The 19029-nt window shown below is 41.6% G+C and overlaps 1 protein-coding gene across 1 annotated transcript in view; it reads right to left on the bottom strand.

Moving 5' to 3' along the window:
• The window catches only part of LOC122792184 (microtubule-actin cross-linking factor 1-like), a gene marked incomplete in the record, with an annotated part of 3579694 nt that overhangs the window by 286259 nt on the left and 3274406 nt on the right, over positions 1–19029 (bottom strand). The window contains 3 exon segments of the mRNA XM_044059907.1: positions 6857–6971; positions 7076–7264; positions 9108–9251. Of these exon segments, the coding sequence (XP_043915842.1) occupies positions 6857–6971; positions 7076–7264; positions 9108–9251 (448 nt within the window).

Below are 19029 nucleotides of genomic sequence, written 5' to 3'. Positions count from 1 at the left end.
TATCGATAGTTAAGAACAACATGTTTTCGTGCCATGCACATTCATTTAGATCATTTAATAACTCCCAAGAATCTTTCAAAATACTTGTTTTATTAATCCATATTGGTTTCAACTTTGCATCCACATATTTAGCCAGAGTCTGGGTTTTAGACCCCTCAGCTGATACTATAGGTCTTAAAGGGGGGTCGGAAGGGTTTTTGTGGATTTTTGGGATCCCAAAAATAACCGGGATCCTCGGTTTATCAACTTTCAAAAACCCATAACTGCTGGGACTAATTAACCCTTCCTGTAACATATCATATAAAGCCGTATCTATTCTGTGATAGGCTATATTAATTTCGTTTCTAGAGACTGTACTGTACCTGTCCTCATTCCATAGTTGGGTATATATTTTACTATCATACAAGATATAATCCATGAATACAATCCCCCCTCCCTTGTCTGGCTTCATTACTCTTATTTCTTTATTATTCTTTATTTCATACAAAAGATCTCTTTCCTTCTTGGTTAAGTTATTACAATACTTATTACTAAAACTTGTCGTTCTGACTTCCTTCTCTATCACCTTCTCTAAATTCTTGATTTGGGGATGCAATGGTGGATTGTATATACTTTTTCTCTTCAATCCATCCTTTTCCATTCCATTTCCTGTTCTATTATGAATGGCTTTAGGCCACATAATGTTAAAATTCACTTTCCTTAAAAATAACTTTATATCTAGAAGACTTTTGGACATGTCTCCATTGCTATTTGGGATAAATTTTAAGCCCTTAGAAAAAAGTGTAAAGTGTTCTTTTACTACATGTAGACTACTAAAATTGTAAATACTGAAATTGTTCCATGTTAGGCAGTGATCATTGGTACAAATATCTGAATTACTAACTGGGAGATCTGGGTGAGGGATTAGTAGTACTTCCCCCTCCCCCTTCTGCCTCCCCTCCACTGAAAATTTCCATTATACGGACCATGTTTATTAATTAAACGTTCTGATCTGCGTAAGGGAGGAAAGGCTTCATCATATTCCTCATTTCCTTCTCCCAGATGCTCTTCTACTCCATCTTGATTCATATTTTCTACTTCCTCATCATTCCCATCACCAATCCCTACATGTAAATTTCCATAAATTCTATGTGACCCCTGAGGTTTAGGATAACTGTTGTCCGTATTGTAATCATGTAGATCTCTCCCTAACTTTTTAATCTTTCTTTGTATAAGGTCATTACATCTCTGTTCAACATTTTTCCTGATGTTTAAATACTTGATTTTCTCCTCATGCACATTGAACAATAAATCTTTATGAATGCATTGGTCCAAAATTTCAATATCGTTCTGTATACCATCCATAATTCTCTCATTTTCTTTAATGATCAATTTTAACATATCCAAACCACATTTGTTAAAAACAGCAACCAATTCATTGTAATAGGTAGAACCATACATAACATTATTGGGAAACTTAAATACCCTTAGGCCTTTAGGCACTATACCTTTCCCAATACATTCCTGTAAATATTCATTTTCTATAACTAGCGCCCTATATTTGTACATTAAATTATTTAGATTGTTCAACTTTTGCTTGTAGGTCCCATTCATGAGACCAACCGCATTAGAATTGTTCACTAAAAAGTCAATATTAGGCTTGGAGCGTAACCATTCCAAATTATTCATGGTTGAATTGGATGCTCCCATAAAATTCACAGTACCTGGGTTATCCACAGCGTTACTGCTGCTGTCGTTACGTTCCGCTCTCTCCTGCACATGGAGGTTACCATCCACCAATATACGGGGTGTAGCACTGGGATGGAAAGAATTCTCTCTTCCAGGGTCGCCGATCCTGTTCTCTTGATCCATAAGCTCGCCCTGTTCCCTTCCCCTTCCTGGATGGCCTCCACCAGAAAATCGTCGATTGTTAGAACGCTGAATATTATGGTTATCCAAAAAAGCTTGACTTAGTGGAGTTAAAATGTTGATGAGCTCCGTCAGTTGCCCAACTAGTTTGCGCATACCTCCTACGTCATCAGAGCCACGCGACTCCACTGTGGAAGAACCGTCCATCTCGCTCCTTAAACCACCAAGAATAAACTGAAAGGAACTGCTGAAAATACTCAAAACCACAAATCGCCAGCAAAACACAGATGTAGTCCACACCACAGTGCAATCCGATGCTCGAGACCAGGTTCACCAAACACGTATTTATTCACCACAGAACAATGACCATAACATTAACGCCTTTGTTGAAACAAACACATTGCGTTTTCGTTCAAAATAGACTTCATCAGAAAAGACCAGTGCATCCAAACTGTCCTATTAAATATACTCAACAATTAAATCTTAATTACATTCATTAAAAACCAATTAGTTTAATTTAAAGCAGTAGTACATGTTACTAAACACTAAACCCCATTGACTCATTCATATTAAATTATTCCCTAGCAGCAATTAGATTCACAAAAGCTTATACAATTCATTTGGATAATATCAGAAATGTACATTATTTTAATAATTATATATATAAAAAAATGTAGTTAAAAACTGTGATTAAAAACTGTAGTTAAATATAATTATAAACAGTCCAATGTATTCATATTATATTAAAATACATAGGTCCTAAGCCATTTTATTTCACTTTGGGAATTCAAACTATATAAAGATATCACAATATCACATATTAATGTAAATATAGAACATTTGAATGTCATTTTGTATTTAAAATATATCATTTGCCTGTAAATAAATAGTTAAAACCTAAATCAAACAATGGCAAAACTGTCTTGAGCGAGAATATTCTTAGTATGGGTTTCCTATTACATATGCTTCTCAACACACAAAATTATATTTAATCTCACTTCCTTCTTAGATACAAGTATGATTCTCCACCACTACCAAAGTTGTCACCTTTGATCTTCTCACAAAAATTTGCTTGACATTTATAAGCCTTACAAAAATTGTGCTCAAAGTCTATACTCATACCGTATATCAAAAGTTTTGAATACGATCCCTGCACCAATCAGGGCAATACATAACATTTGTTTATTTAGGCTGTAATTAAAATAATTCTTGTCTGACTCCAGCTCCTTCTCCTCTAATACCTTTATACATTCTCTCATTATTTTCCTTGTTTTTATTTCTCTTGCTCTTAATCTTGCTTTTACTCATTACTTTTTCTGCCTCCCACACCTAACCAACTTATTACTCTAACAAATATGTTTTCTGACTCACCCCTTCCCTTCCTCTCCTCCCTCCTTATTCACTGTTAGAATTTCTTTTTCCACTCCGACATTTGCTTTATGAGAGAGTAATAAACTGTCGCACTTATAACATGTTAACACTTTTCACTCATCTTCATCTTTCGGCTGTTCCCGTTAGGGGTCGCCACAACGGATCATCTGTTTCCATTTCTTCCTGTCCTCTGCATCTTACTCTGTCACACCAACCACCTGCATGTCCTCTCTCACCACATCCATAAACCTTATCTTAGGCCTTCCTCTTTTTCCTGTTACCTGATAGCTTCATCCTTAGCATCTTTTTCCCAATATACTCTGCATCCCTCCTCAGCACATATCCAAACCAACGTAATCTTGCCACTCTGGCTTTGATTCCAAACCTTCCAATCTGGGCTGACCCTCTAATATACTTATTCCTAATCCTGTCCACCCTCGTCACACCCAGTGCAAATCTTAACATCTTTAACTCTGCCACATCCAGCTCTAACTCCTGCCTTATTGTCAATGCCACTGTCTCCAACCCATATAACATAGCTGGTCTCACTACCCTCTTGTAGACCTTCCCTTTCACTCTTACTGGTAATCGTCTGTCACAAATCACTCCTGACACACTTCTCCACTCACTCCATCCTGCCTGGACTCTCTTCTTCACTTCTCTTCCACACTAACCATTACTCTGAAATATTGATCCCAAGTATTTAAACTCATCCACCTTTGCCACCTCTACTCCTTGCATCCTCACCATTCCTCTATCCTCCCTCTCATTCACACACATATATTCTGTCTTAGTCCTGCTGACCTTCATTCCTCTTCACTCTAGAGCATATCTCCACCTCTTCAGGGTCTCCTCCACCTGTTCCCTACTCTCACTACAGATCACAATGTCATCTGCAAACATCATAGTCCACGGGGACTCCAGTCTGATCTCGTCTGTCAACATGTCCATCACCACTGCAAATAAGAAAGGGCTCAGAACTGATCCTTGATGTAATCCCACCTCCACCTTAAATGCATCCGCCACTCCGACCGCAGACCTCACTGCTGTCACACTACCCTTGTACATATCCTGTACCACTCTTAAATACTTCTCTGACAGTCCTGACTTCCTCATACAATACCATGACTCCTCTCTAGGCACCCTGTTACATGCTTTCTTTAAGTCTACAAAACACAATGTAACTCTTTCTGACCTTCTCCGTACTTCTTCATCAACACTCTCACAGCAAACATTGCATCTGTAGTGCTTTTTCCTGGCATGAAACCATACTGCTGATCACTAATCATCACGTCCCTTCTTAACCTAGCTTCCGCTACTCTTTCCCATAATGTCATGCTGTGACTGATCAATTTAATCCCTCTGTAGTTACTACAGCTCTGCACATCACCCTTATCCTTAAAAATCGGTACCAAAACACATTTTCTCCATTCCTCAGGCATCCTCTCACTTTCCAAAATTTCATTAAACAATCTGGTTAAAAACTCCACTGCCATTTCACCTAATGCTTCCACAGGTATGTCATCTAGACCAACAGCCTTTCCATTCTTCATCCTCTTCATAGCTATCCTTACTTCCTCCTTGTTAATCCACTGCACTTCATGATTCACTATCCCCACATCATCCAGCCTTCTCTCCCTCTCATTCTCTTCATTCATCAACCCCTCAAAGTACTCTTTCCATCTCCTCAACCCACACTGCTCGCTTGTGAGTATGTTTCCCTCATTATCCTTTATCACCTTTACCTGCTGCACATCTTTCCTAGCTCAGTTCCTCTGTCTAGCCAATCGATACAGGTCCTTTTCTCCCTCCTTAGTGTCCAACCTTTCAAACAACTCTTCACATGCCTTATCCTTAGTCTTCGCCACCTCTCCCTTTGCCATGCACCTCATCTCCTTATACTCCTGTCTACTTTCTTCATCTCTCTGACAATCCCACTTCTTCTTTGCCAACCTCTTTCTCATTTCACTGATACATGATAATGCATTAATCTTGTTTTAACGATAGTATGTGTGTATTAATATTTGTGTTTACCTATGTATTTACAGTATATTACAACAAGTCAATTTTCACCTAAGTATATGTATTTTCTGTTCTTTTATTTGTGGAGCTCCTTCACCCTGGGCCTCCACTGAAAATGGATAAAATTATCCAGTTGGACTTTCCTGGTAAACAAATGTTAGTAGACAAATATGGGACCTACTGCTTTGTTGCATCAGTGTGGAATGATTTAAAAAAAAAAAAAAAAAAGGTGAACATTTTCCTTATAATAAACTTCATGTAACAAAGAAGCACCAGGCTACTAAGAGGTGATAAGAAAGGTGCAAAAAATAACATACAAAGAGTGACATTGCTGGCAACTGAAAATATGCCACAGAGGCAGGCACAGCAACATCTGTGATGATTGGAAACACAGTGCCCTAACTAGGACCAAGGTTTAACGAGTGTTTAGCTAATGCTTCACAGCATTTATACTCTCAGAAGTAATCTTTTGACCAACTTGTACCACATGAAGAAAATTTTCTTGAAGTGAAACGTGTGTGGCAGTATAGCTGCATATACTGACACAGGATGAAGAGCAGTTCTAAATAAAGAATCCTTATAAACTCTAGTCTGCTGAGAGGAATTTAGGGAAAACATAATCAAAGTCACACTACGTGCCTGCCTTGAGAAATCAGTGTGTCAAGCTTTCAACCAGTATTAGCAACAGCCATCCGAGTCAAATAAAGATAAACCCTCTACCTGGGATACATTTCCCCAAAGTGGGGCTAAGGGGTGGTTTTCCCACTACAAGTTTTTCAAGTCAACTGAATGCTAAGATTACCATCCATCTAGCATAGCTATCATCTCTGATCAGGAAAAAGAAAAAAAAAAAACAAGCAAAAGGCAGAAGCAGCTATAAAAGAGGAGTCGGGTCCTTAAGGCCGGGACTACACCTAACCTTATATTACTGTACTTCATTACCAGGTGTCCCTAGATTAGAAAATCACCATGCATTTCTTTGGTACACTCTTGCCAGTCATTTCCTGACTCAATCTTTTCAAGGAAGTAAGTAGCAAAAATGGTCTAAAACTCTAAGGTGATCATGAATGGTATGGTAAAAAAAAAATCTGTCAAACGACTAAGGAAATACAGACAAAGCTGTGATGGTTACCCTTTCATATATGATGATTATGAAAAACCTTCCTAGTATTAAATACATGAGCTGTCTACTGATGACCACAAGAGAGAGATCTGGGCAGTCAGCAGCAGGAAATGGGATGGTAACAATACACTTACCATACATACACTGGATGTTACTGTGTTCAGTTAGGGGTGTGGTTACTGTGACCACAAGAGAGCTTTCTCCTCCATGGGTGAAAAACAATAGAAGTCAAATTTGACTGGATTAAGTTACTTCAAATGTTACTGAAAAACTAAATCAGGTGTCCCGTAAACAAGGACTGTCCAAGTCTCTTAGTTAACAGATGTACTTAATGTATCAAATAGACTCATTGAATAACAGCAGTAAAACTAGCTGTACTGTGGAATTAATGAAGCAACCACACTTCCACATCACAGAAGAATAGAAAATGTAAATCATGTGTCGTTAAATCATGACTGCTAAGATATAAAATTCAAAGAATCAGTCACGTACTGTTCCGTGTTTTATCCATGTATGTTGCATGAGTCGATTCCGATGACTTTCGCTTGTAGGTCTTTGTAAGTTTATCTACATCAGGCTGTTTCCTTGTCATTTCTTCCATAAATGACTTTTAAAGAAAAAAAAAAGTGTTGGTGGTGAAACTGAGACCATCATACTGAAAAACAAAAAAAGGATTGTATTACTCAAGTAAAAGTGAATATCAAACTATACCTGGTGCTGTGAAATGAGATCTTTCACTTGCTCTATAGCTTGTGGGATGGGCTCCTGATCTTGCTGAATCAATGTTGTCTCTGCCCACTGTAACCAAGACAGCAAGTCATCAAGAAGATTAGCATTACTGATTAGTTCAGCCAGTGCCAACTCCAATCTTTGCTGGTGCTGCCTTGCCCAAGTTAACACCTACAACACAGAAAAACAAAACAAACCATCAATGACACATACTTAAATAAGACCTTAATAAATGATTGCAACTCACAACAAAACACCCTTTTCATTAGATATACAATTAACAGCAACTTCTTTTTTATGTTTTTTTTTTGGTCCAACTTCATTTCCATCACAGTTGTGTCTCACTTCACTGCTTCGATTTCTTCAGACTCTTCCCCAGTTGCAATTTTGCTTATGGATCCAAACCTAGTGAATCAGATAGTGAACCATAATTATAAAGACAGTGCACCTAACCTAACTTTATCCAAGTGTCTCTTCTCTCCTCCCTTTTCTGACAGCAGATTTCTGCTCAAAGTAAACAGCAGAGCAAAAATCTACACCACACAAAATCTACTGTGTAGATGTGATCCTACCTTACTCACTGCAAGAAAATTATGAAGCCCCATAGTGACCTATATAACGGTGCTACTGTCAGAATCACTGCCCCCCCTCTCCACTTCAAAAGGAAGAAAAGGGCTCTTCTAGAGTACTTAACAATCCTCAACAGTTGTTCAACCATATGTACTACTGGGCTCAAAATATGAAAACAGTCACTGGTGCAGAAAACACTCTCCGCTATGCTTAGATTAATCAAAAATTCCCTACAGTGCTGGTTTACCCATCAGGAATTTCTGTGAGATCCTAGAGACTTGCTATTTAGAGAGAATTCATAACATTTTCCTTTACATTTAAAACACTACATAAATGCAGTTTTCTACCACTTTTACCAAGTTTTTGTATGTCTTAATAGCCACTTACTTAGACTTCTATGTCAAACAGTACTATTAGGCTTATAACAAAATTATGTATTTATCCACCACATTTTTTTATTTATAAGGAATATATCTAATTGAAAGATTTTTCAGGGAGACATACTTTTAATTCTTAGATTTATAGCACTGTAAATATGCTGTTCCCTCTACGAAATTAATTCTCTTCTATACCCAACTACTTGTAATGTGAATTAAACAGTTTGAAAGAATCAGTCAGTGCAATTGCACACTGTCCACACTGCTGAGTCTGCCAGAGAGAAGAAACCTAAACGTTCACGACATAAAGATGGCTTACACATTTACTCACTGTGGACCAACCAAGAAAATTGGTAAGACCAGGGTAACGAACATTCAGCAGTGAAAAGTTGGAGAATACCTCTCGGAAAATTACTTAAAAGTGCAGTGTCCTTGTATTGCAGATGAACAAAAAAATTACCAAAGCATTTGCAACACAATTTTGAAAAGTATTTGAAAATTCTCTCATTTAACCACACCACAAGTAAGGATTCATAGTTTCCATCTCTATCCTTCAATGGGGTCTTATGCTACTCTCTGTCTTGTTCTATTCAGACTGTTTTTTTTTTTCATTTTCCTTGCTTCTCCTTATATTTAATGAATTATATATAATTTAATTCTCCCAAAACATGCATCATCTACAGGACTTGTAACTACTGTTGCAGACTAAAAGCTAATTTTCCATGCCATTCGGTGTCACATAATCAATATCTTTTCAGTGCTTAATACATCTGAACTAGATTATTCACCAATGAACAGTGACAAAAGCTGCCACCTTCCTGCTCTTATTTACAATAGAAAAATGCCTCCCACCTCTCTTGTCCAGAAAAAGCAGCTACAAATAGAAGTACAGACAAATAAATGACAAAAGGCAGTATACATACTAAAGAACTTAGCAAGTATTACATGCAACACAGATAACATAGACAGTGTTACACATCAGTACCACTTACAAGTGGCAATAACATTTTTGAATATATATACCCCTCTGCCACAGAGTTACTAAATGCACAGCCTTTTATACTCACCTCCTCAAACCTGGCACGTATGATGGTGATCCAGTGTTTGACCGTCGTAATACAGTCAGGATGGCACACAGCAAGGATAGCCTCACCCATTCCAGCAGCCCGGTTCACGTCAACTCGCTTTTCTTCCACTTTCTTCATGAACTCCTAAGAAAAAGGAAATAACAACTAAACTTTATCTCATTCTTACTTTTTACAATTATCTAACCACTCTACAACCAGGCCAGGTGAACTAAATGGCCTTTAGGTACCACTAAATTCTATCTTTCTAAGTAACTGATGCAAAACATTAAAATGTAGGCATATTTACTCCTTGTTTCACATTAGAACTACCGCATTCCTGTACACTGCTATCTTTCCTAATAAAAGAAGGAAATGCTGCCTTACTAAAGCTGATATTATGAATGTAAAATGAAATGAAAAGCAAAGTTCATAAACAGATTCACACCCAGGTCATCGACAGGGACTTCATAATCAGATGTACTTTACCTTTCAGTGAGGGTACAGCAAGGCACTTTGCAGCTTTACATATCTATATCCATTCTGGGCAATACTGTGTTTTATTAATATCCATGCAATGACAGAAAAATAAATAAAATACAGGTCATGAAATGCTATAAGAATAGCCATAGATGCTCTGGCACCTATTGCAGCTCCCCAATCTGATGCCCCTCTACTCAACTCCAAGTTGAGGAACAAAGTTCTTAAACTTTAGTTCTTCTTTCTAAACAACTGTAGCAAACTGCACACAACAAGGATAGCTTCACCCATGCCAGCAGCAGCGTACTACATTTTCATATCACAAAATGAACAATGAAGGAAGCAGTAGCACAGCAAATATGACACTGCGTTCAGTTTTGCTGCTCCAAGGCAGTTCAGTGATGTTGGTATTATATAACCACCTAATCGGCATTTGATGATCATGCCCCCTAGCAATATGCACCCTGGGCATCTGCTTTCTTCACTCCCACACTAGCTATGCTTTGGACTACAAAACTAACTAACTTTGCTTACAACACTGCTTGCATTTAGTCAATTAATTTAGATAACTAACATAATCCGAAAAGCAGCTGTGGATAACAAGTTGTACTTTCCTAAACTGTCTAGGAGGTACAGTAATAGAATGTAAAATTTATACAACCTTAAAAAGAGGATGATGCACAATGCTATACTGACCCCATCTCTGCCATTCAAGAGAGTAGGGTTTATTAAACTACTTTCTGCTACTTTGGAAGCCACCATATTCTTGAACTACAAAGAGAAAAATCCATCACAACTGAATTCACAAGGTGGCTGCAACAGATTTTTAAAGCTTGCTCTGCCTGATAAAGCACTTAGAATACACACTCAGGTGATAACAGGCCCTGATCAACTAGAAGGGCCAGATGTTACAGTACCTGTGGAGCATAAAACTGGTAAGGTAAGGTATAAAAACGGCCCATTTACTAAAGTTGTCTTCCTAAAGTCATGTACAGCTAGCAGTGAAATAGCTGATTACAAAACAAGAGTCATAATAACGCAATGTACAATGATACAGTACAACATATTATTTATTACTACTTGGCTAAGACAGCCTTAACCCAGGTCAAAGTTACACAAATGACAATGACTGAACACAAACATTAAGACTTGAAAAGATACACTACTGGGTTGTTACAAAGTCACATTAGACTTGTTCCCCTACAGCAGTATTCAATTATGATAATATTCAGAAATACTGATGATAAAATATCATGAGGCAGGCCATAGTTTACACAATCTAAAATGAAACAAAAATTCAATACAGCAATACTTCTACAACAGAATATCTGCTACCTCTCAGAAAGAGAGAGATGTTCAGAAACAGTATAGTGTGACTCCATAAACATCAATAATGTGCACATACTACATGCTGAACACCTTATTGCATGTTTATTTGCATCCAAATACAAGACAACGCGATTAAAAAAAAAAAAGTCACCTATTTCAGTCACCATATATACCATCCTTTCCCACTTCGTTTCTTAACTCCAGTCTCACAGGACCAGCAGTTACAAATTACAGGTTTTACTCCCTTCAAAATTTGTGAGCTGTATTTGGTAATGGGAAGCAGATGATGATTAGGCACTCCAAGAATAGATGAGAGTGGACACATCTGTCCTTCCAGGCAGTTACTATATACATTTATTTATATCAAAGCCCAAAAAGGTGATCTTGTCATATAACACAGAGATCTACCAGAGTCTACCAGAATATCTATCTACCTGCTAACCAGGTAAGTGGATTAGCCCCAATGCCTTTTCATCCACAACCTGGACTCCAAAAGGAGCAAAATAAAGTAAATGCAATTCAAGCACAATTCATAAGGACAAAAACACAAACAAAAAAAAAAAAAAAACAAAAAAAAAAAACAATCACTAAGCAACACAACATTACACAACCCAGCAAGCTACAAGTACAATGGCATCATTACAAGGATCACATTGCACTGAATAAGAAGTTATGTACCTACCATAACGTTCCATGTTAGTTGTCTTCTCTCGCCTTCTTTCTTGCTTGATGGGTTCGGAGCCGATCCCTCGGCTCCGACTCGGCACTTGCTAAGCTCGAGAGTCACTTTTACCAGCTCGAGGCAGCCCCATATCCCATGATGCAAGGCGGTAAGTACCCAGATCTCGTTTGCTGACAAAGGGCAATAGCACCAAGCATAAAATACTTCCCAAAGGAAGAAAGAAAACTTACAGATGGAAGAAGGACCAGGTCTGAATGGTCTTCAGCATAACAGTTTCTTATACAAGGTCTGTCCAGGCCAGGGGAAGGAGGGAGGGTCGAAGAAAGAAGGCAGAGAAGACAACTAACATGGAACGTTATGGTAGGTACATAACTTCTTAATGTTAAGGTGTCACTCTCGCCTTCATTCTTGCTTGATGGGACCGCCCCTAGCACCTCTATCCTGGGTGGCTCAATGGAACAAACTCTTGAGGACTGTAGAGCCAAAACTGGCTCTGTCCCTGGAGGCCAAGTCCAATTTGTAATGGGAAACAAAAGTGTGAGGAGTAGCCCAAGTGGCCGCTGCACAAATAGTGTCCAAAGGAAGTCTAGCTTGAAAAGCTGTAGAAGTAGCTAAGCTCCTAGTTGAATGTGCTTTAGGTTTTGAGCACAGCTGTTTTCCCCTGAGTATAAATTTCAGAGATGACCGAAGAAAGCCATCTGGACAAGGTCACTTTAGAAACAGGAAGGCCTTTTTATTATCCGCATAGGAAACAAAAGTTGATCAGATTTTCTAAATTTTTTGTTCTGTCCAAATAATATCTAAGTTGACGGTGGACATCAAGATAATGTAGCTTTTGTTCAGCTCTATCTGAATAGTTAGGAAAAATACAGGAGATCAATGGATTGATTCAGATTGTTCTTTGAAGCGACCTTAGGTAAAAAGGTTGGATTAGTTCTCAAAGATACTCTGTCTTTGTGAAAAACCAAATAGGGGGGTCGAACCGAAAGAGCATGAAGTTCAGACACCCTCCTGGCAGATGTAATAGCCACTAGGAATAAAGTTTTCCAAGAAAGATATTTCAGGGAACAAGAAACAGCTGGCTCAAGGGGGAAGAATCAAGGATGTCAGCACTAAATTTAGATCCCACTGAGGAGGAGGATTCCTGATTGGAGGCTTTAGTAGGAAAATTCCTTTCAAGAAGGCCCTGCAGAGCCTATGGGACATAATATTATGATCTGCACCCGACATGAAAGTTGGAGATAGCAGCCAATTGAACTCTGACTGTGGAAGAAGAGGAGCCTGCATGAAAAATCTCTGCTAAGAAGTCCAGGACTGCCTGAACAGGGCAGTAAAAGGATCAATATTCTTGGCCTTAGCCCAATAAGAGAAACGTTTCCATTTGCTTGTATAAATCCTCCTGGTAGAGGATTTTAGTGAAGCTACTATGATGTCTCTAACTGGGTTAGAGATCAAAGGAAGCCTGGCTAAGGAAGGAAGTGGAGCAACCATGCTGTGAGGTTGAGAGAAGGGATTGACCGGTGCAGCTGACCCGATTGGTGAATCAGAAGATCTGGCACTGGGTCCAGATGCCACGGCTGCACCAAAAGGTGATGATGGAGGAACGGAAAACAAACCTGTCGAGGCCAGTAAGGGGCAATGAGAATCAATTTGGCTCTCAAAACGGTAGCTTTCTGGATAACCTGAGGGATCAGAGGAAATGGAGGGAAGGCATAAAGAAGTCCCTGGGGCCAATCCTGGGTCAGAGCGTCTCTGGGGGGATGGCCTGATAGAGGGAAGAGGCTGAAGAAGTCTGGACATTTGCTGTTTTGGGGAGTAGCAAAAAGATCGCAACATGGACGACCCCATTCCAGAAAAATCTCTTCCGCTATAGATTGCTTGAGAGACCACTCGTGAGGCATGAGGATAGCTCTGCTCAATCTGTCCGCTATAATGTTGGTTTTCCCAGGGATATGCGTTGCTACCAGAAACCGATGAGAGGAGATCGCCCATTGCCATAGTCTGAGCGCTTCGACACAAGGGGTAGGACTTGGTTCCGCCCTGTTTGTTGATATACCAAACTACAGACATGTTGTCTGTGTGGACTGCAATTGTCCCTACGGGAAGAAAGTCGTTGAGGGCTTGCAACGTTAAAAGCACTGCTCTCATCTCCAGGACATTTATGTGCAGATGGTACTCGAACGGCTGCCACGCCCCATGAACCATCCTGCCCTGATAATGACCCCCACCCGATCAGGGAGGCATCCGTGGTGACAGTGGCTATCGGGAATGGGGTACAAAGTACCTGCCTTGGTGAACCTGAGACGATGTGATCCACCAAGCAAGATGCTCTTTGATGTCTGTGTCACCAGAATCTGGTGACGCATTGGAAGTTGCTGGTATGACCATTGTGTGAACAGCATCCACTGAAGAAGGCGCATGTAGAATCGAGCCAGGGAAGAAGAGTAATGGCCGCAGCCATGAGACCTAATACCTTTAGAACCATTCTGGCCTGTATTTTCTTGCTGGCCAGAATGATCCTGACATGAGTCTGAATGTCTGAAACTCTTTGTTCTGTAAGGGTAGCTGACATCCGAACAGTGTTTAAGTTTGCGCCTATGAAGGTAATAGACTGGCAGGGCGATAAGGATGACTTTTCGAAGTTGATTGAGATGCCCAAATGAGAACAAAGGTCGATTGTGTAATCCCTGGCTTGTATAAGCTGATGCCTGGTGGTGGCTGACAGGAGCCAGTCGTCGAGATACGGAAACACCTGGAATCCTTGACGTCTCAGGTGAGCCGTGACCACTGCCATGCATTTGGTGAACACTCTGGGGCTGTAGTGAGACCAAAGGGCAGGGCACTGAACTGGAAATGACTGGACCCCAGCCGAAAGCGGAGAAATCTCCTGGAGCGCCTGTGAATTTTGATGTGATAGTACGCATCCTGAAGATCTATTGAGCACATCCAGTTGTCCTTCTGTAAGATGGGCAGAATTGACTGCAGAGTGACCATTCGAATCTTGTCTTCCTGACAGACTTGTTGAGTCTGCTGAGATCCAATATTGGTCTCCAGTCTCCCGTCTTTTGGGGACCAAAAAGAACCTTGAGTAGATTCCGGCTCTGAATGGTCTATTGTAACTGGCTGAATGGCTTTTTTTGCAGTAGTTTTGAGATTTCTGACTCTGCAATCTCCCTTAGACCGGGTGGTACATCTGGAAGGGAACTTGAGGGGAAGGGACTTTCCTCGAAAGGAATTATGTAACCCTTGGATATGATCGACTGTACCCATCTGTCTTGAGTGAGGGAATGCCAGGCTTCTGGGTACAGTGATAATCTTCCCCCGACTGCCTCCAAGGAGGGACAGCCGGGCAACACCTCAGGGATGCTGAAAGGGCTTGTCAGAGAGAGGCTCCCTGTTTCCCTGGTTCTTCGGAACCCCTCTGCCTCTAGAGTGGCGTCTGTTGTTGTTACCCCCTCTGCCTCTAGGGGTAAACTGACCACGTGAATCTGTGTGACTCCTTGGGATTTACGGAACCACATCTTCCGCCTTCTGTCCTTTGGGATAAGGTCTAGAAGGGGTGGAAAACGGACTCCAACAGCAGAAAGAGTCTTGCCATCCTGCTCGCACCTGGTCAAGGTTTCCTTCACCTGAGGGCCAAACAAAGCTGACCCATCAAAGGGAGAATTTGTGAAGGACGCCTTAAAGGGATCCGCAAAATCACATAGCCGCATCCAGGCTTGGCGCCTAAGAGCCACACCTGTACCTGCGGCTCTACTCGCCCATCCGCAGCATAAGATATTAGCCGCATGGAGGAGTTTGCAATGGAATTGAGGGTTCCTAGCTGCGAAGCAATTTTTCTTGAGCCCCTGCAGCTGTAGGATCCTGAACTACTTCACCCAGCTCCTTCAGGATATCCTCTGGAGTCTGGTGAAGTGACATAGGTAATTCAGCGAACGCATAGCAAAGGTCGCTGAGGAAAACATCCGCCACCGCACCTATCCATGGTCCTAGAGTCCTTATTAGGAGGATGGACGGGCACGGAAGGATCTGCAAGTTCCTTTTTGGTGGCCGCAGCCACCACCATGGCATCAGCGGGACACCCTTAGTAAGGAATTGTTTGTCACACGGGGCAGTGATAAATTTTGAAGGCCTCCTAGGGACTGGCTCTACAGAGTCAGGAGCTGCCCACGCCTTTCGTGCAATAACCTGCATAAGGGGTCGAAGGCGGAGACACCCAGGAGGTGGAGGGCCGAGATCCAAACGCCTCTAGGTATACTGACTCATCCTCAGAGGGATTGTTGGTGGGCCAGTTTCCCTCTGTTTCAGAAGTTCTAGGATGTCTGAGAAGGAGACATCCTCAGAGGGGATCTAGGGGATCCCTCTGACTCATCAAAGTCAGTATCCAAGTGACAGACTCGGGGAGTCTACATGCTTCCTCTTACAAGTCCTCTTCCTAGGAGGATCTCCCGAAACATCAGGAGAATCCTCGGAAGAGGGGAAATTCCCAATGGGGAAACCTGAGGCAGAGGATCTCTGGGTCCTGTAGCAAGAGAAGTGGCAGAGATGTCAACAGGTACTATAGAGGGAGGAGCTACGGGAACAGACTGCTGACTGATACCAGTGGCCAGTACACTCTTCATTACCTCGAATGCTCCCCTCCCAGGCAGGTCCGAGAGAACCCGCTCCAAGAGCTAGGAACTCCAGGGACCACCGAAGGGAAGTCTCCGAGGCAGATGTCGGAGCCGAGCTCACCAAGGCCGAGGCTCCAAGGGGAAGAGCGGTTCGGACAAGGGTCCGATGCCACTCACCCCTCGGAGGAGACCATGGAAGCCCGACCACCGAATCCCTCTAAGGAAGGTCTCAAAGAGGAGATAAGAGTAGAGGCTGAAGGAACAGAAGGGGGTATCCGTCCTCCAGCCGTAGCAGTAACCATTCCCGAAGACTCCAACTCCAAGCTCTGGGGTAGAGTTGAAGGAGGAACTGTAACGGCGTGTGGACCAACAGTCGCCTGTTGAGACGGACTATGTAACATTTGGGCCAGTACCTGTGACTTAAGTAATCTACTGACCACTCTCTAGGTCATGATCTGACAACCTGGATGACCTTGAAGATCGGCTCCGATGGCTCCGTTCCGATAGAAGAGGTGAAGCCGGAGCCGAAAGTATCGGCTCCAAGGAAGGAGACCTCGGCCTCTTCCTGGAATGAGCCATCGGAGCCGATACTATAGATCCTGTCGGAGCCGACCTCGGAGCCGACAGGAAGCTCGATGTATCGGCTCCAGCCGGAGCCGATACAGCCACCAGTAACGGTGTCGGAGCCGATCGGAGCCGACACCGATGCCTGTGCCACATGGGTGTCGGAACCGATCGGAGCCGACATCGAAGTGGTCGATACAGATTCGGCACCGATAGCCATCGGTGCCGAAGGCTTTGTTAAGCCAGAATCGGCTCCAGCCGGAGCCAATCTCGACTCGCACGAAGTCGGAGCCGAGGCCGCAGGCTTAGACACAGAAGCCTGGGCCTTGGAAGATTTAACTGATTTGGATGGGGCCGACTTAGCCGGAGAGCCCTCCGGCTTAAGAAGGCCCCTAAGGATCAGTTTGTTACGTCTTTCCTGCAGGACTCTCTGGCTGAAGGAATGACAAATAGCACAGGAGTCCTGCAGGTGAAGAGGGCCCAGGCAATACAGGCAAGAAGTGTGACCGTCTGTCAGAGACATCTTCTGACAGCACGAGTCACACTTCTTAAAACCTGAGACCCTCTCCTTTGACATGGTGCTTTACACAAACACACACACACACCAGTCAAAAAATTAACTAAAATAAAATACCAAAAAGGTATTTCTATAAACAAACACACACACCCTAACAGGGAGGGGATGGGATGGGTAAATTTGACTAAAATAAATTAGAAAAGACAGGGATTTTCTGTCACAAAAGGTAAAAAAATTAACTAATAACTAATAATTAAGGGTTTTTTAAGAAAAGGGGGCTTAAATATCCAAAAAGAGAATCACTTACCAGGAGCTGGTAAAAGGAGGACCTCATAAGCGAAGCGGCAAAAGAGATCTGGGTACTTACCGCCTTGCATCATGGGATATGGGGCTGCCTCGAGCTGGTAAAAGTGACTCTCGAGCTTAGCAAGTGCCGAGTCGGAGCCGAGGGATCGGCTCCGAACCCATCAAGCAAGAATGAAGGCGAGATTGACAACTTAACATTAAATATTTACATAAAGTCAATACTTTACATAACAGCGGCACTACACCCAACAGCATTTGTGATATTTTTATTTTACTTCGTATTAGATGCGGTGGTGGTGCTGCGGTAGTGTTGTCGCCTCCCAGTCAGACACTGTCCAGTTCGATTCTCAGCTAGAGCGTCTTCTGCGTGGAGACATGTGTGAATGGGCGTGGAGACATGTGTGAATGGGCGTACCTTCATTGAAGGTTGTGCGTCAGGGCTGGTAACTCGGCACGTAAAAATCAACTACCAATAATTAGCGGACCGGAGTTCTGCTGTGGCGACCCCTAACCGGGAAAAGCCGAAAGACGCAACAACTTCATATTAGATGGAAAAATAGTGTAAATAACAAAAATACAGGGGAAAATAGCACATAAGAAAAAGTACAGACATCCAAGTACACATCATACATGTTCAAGAATGACATCTATAATGGGTCCCAGCAATGGGTTATCTTACTTTCTTTGCTTAGCACCAAGAAAATATAATATAATGCCTGCAGGAACTATGCTTCATGCATCTATAATAAATGTGCTATTTTGACATGCTATCTTCTTCTTTATACCATTTTAAAAGTTGATCTTCCTGGCAAGAAACATAACGTTCAAAAGAAATACTTACGGCTTATCATCTATATTCTAATAAAAGATCGAGTGCATGCTTAAAAAGACCTTCAATTTCCCAAATTGTATCTTCATGCTGTTGATAAATTATAAACAAATAAAAAGTGAAGCTATTTTTTAATAATCTTTTAGCTTACAGTTAACATTTAAGATAGCTGTGAACATGAGAAACTAGAGACTGGAGACCTATTAGGTAGTTTTTTTAATTAGTGCATCCACATCAGGACACAATGAAGTCAAGGGGAAGCAAGCCTTAATTACTTAACTGATTAACAAATCAGTCTCTCCCGCCCCTTCTGTCTCCATTTTCCTATGTTTGTGGCACTTTTAAAAGTTAAACTTTAGCTGGGAAAAAAGCTTCCTAATGGGCACCACACTGGCTCAGTGTACAGCTTTGATGCATTACTGCAAGAGGTTTTCTGGTTCTATTCTCAGCTGGGGTGCCTTCTGTGTGGAGTCTGCATGTCCTCCCTGTGTTTGTGTGGGTTTCCTCTGGGTGCTCTGAGCAGCAAAGTATTCTATCAGGTGGATTTCCCAATACAATAAATATCTTTGATTTGACTAACTCCTAGACGGGGTTGTCTACTAGGA

Source organism: Protopterus annectens, chromosome 1.part2 (genome assembly GCF_019279795.1).
Source record: "Protopterus annectens isolate FY-2018-M chromosome 1.part2, PAN1.0, whole genome shotgun sequence".
In the NCBI taxonomy this organism is placed as follows: Eukaryota; Metazoa; Chordata; order Ceratodontiformes; family Protopteridae; genus Protopterus; species Protopterus annectens.
Note: the sequence above shows the minus strand (reverse complement) of the source record. Positions and strands in the feature narration are given on the sequence as shown.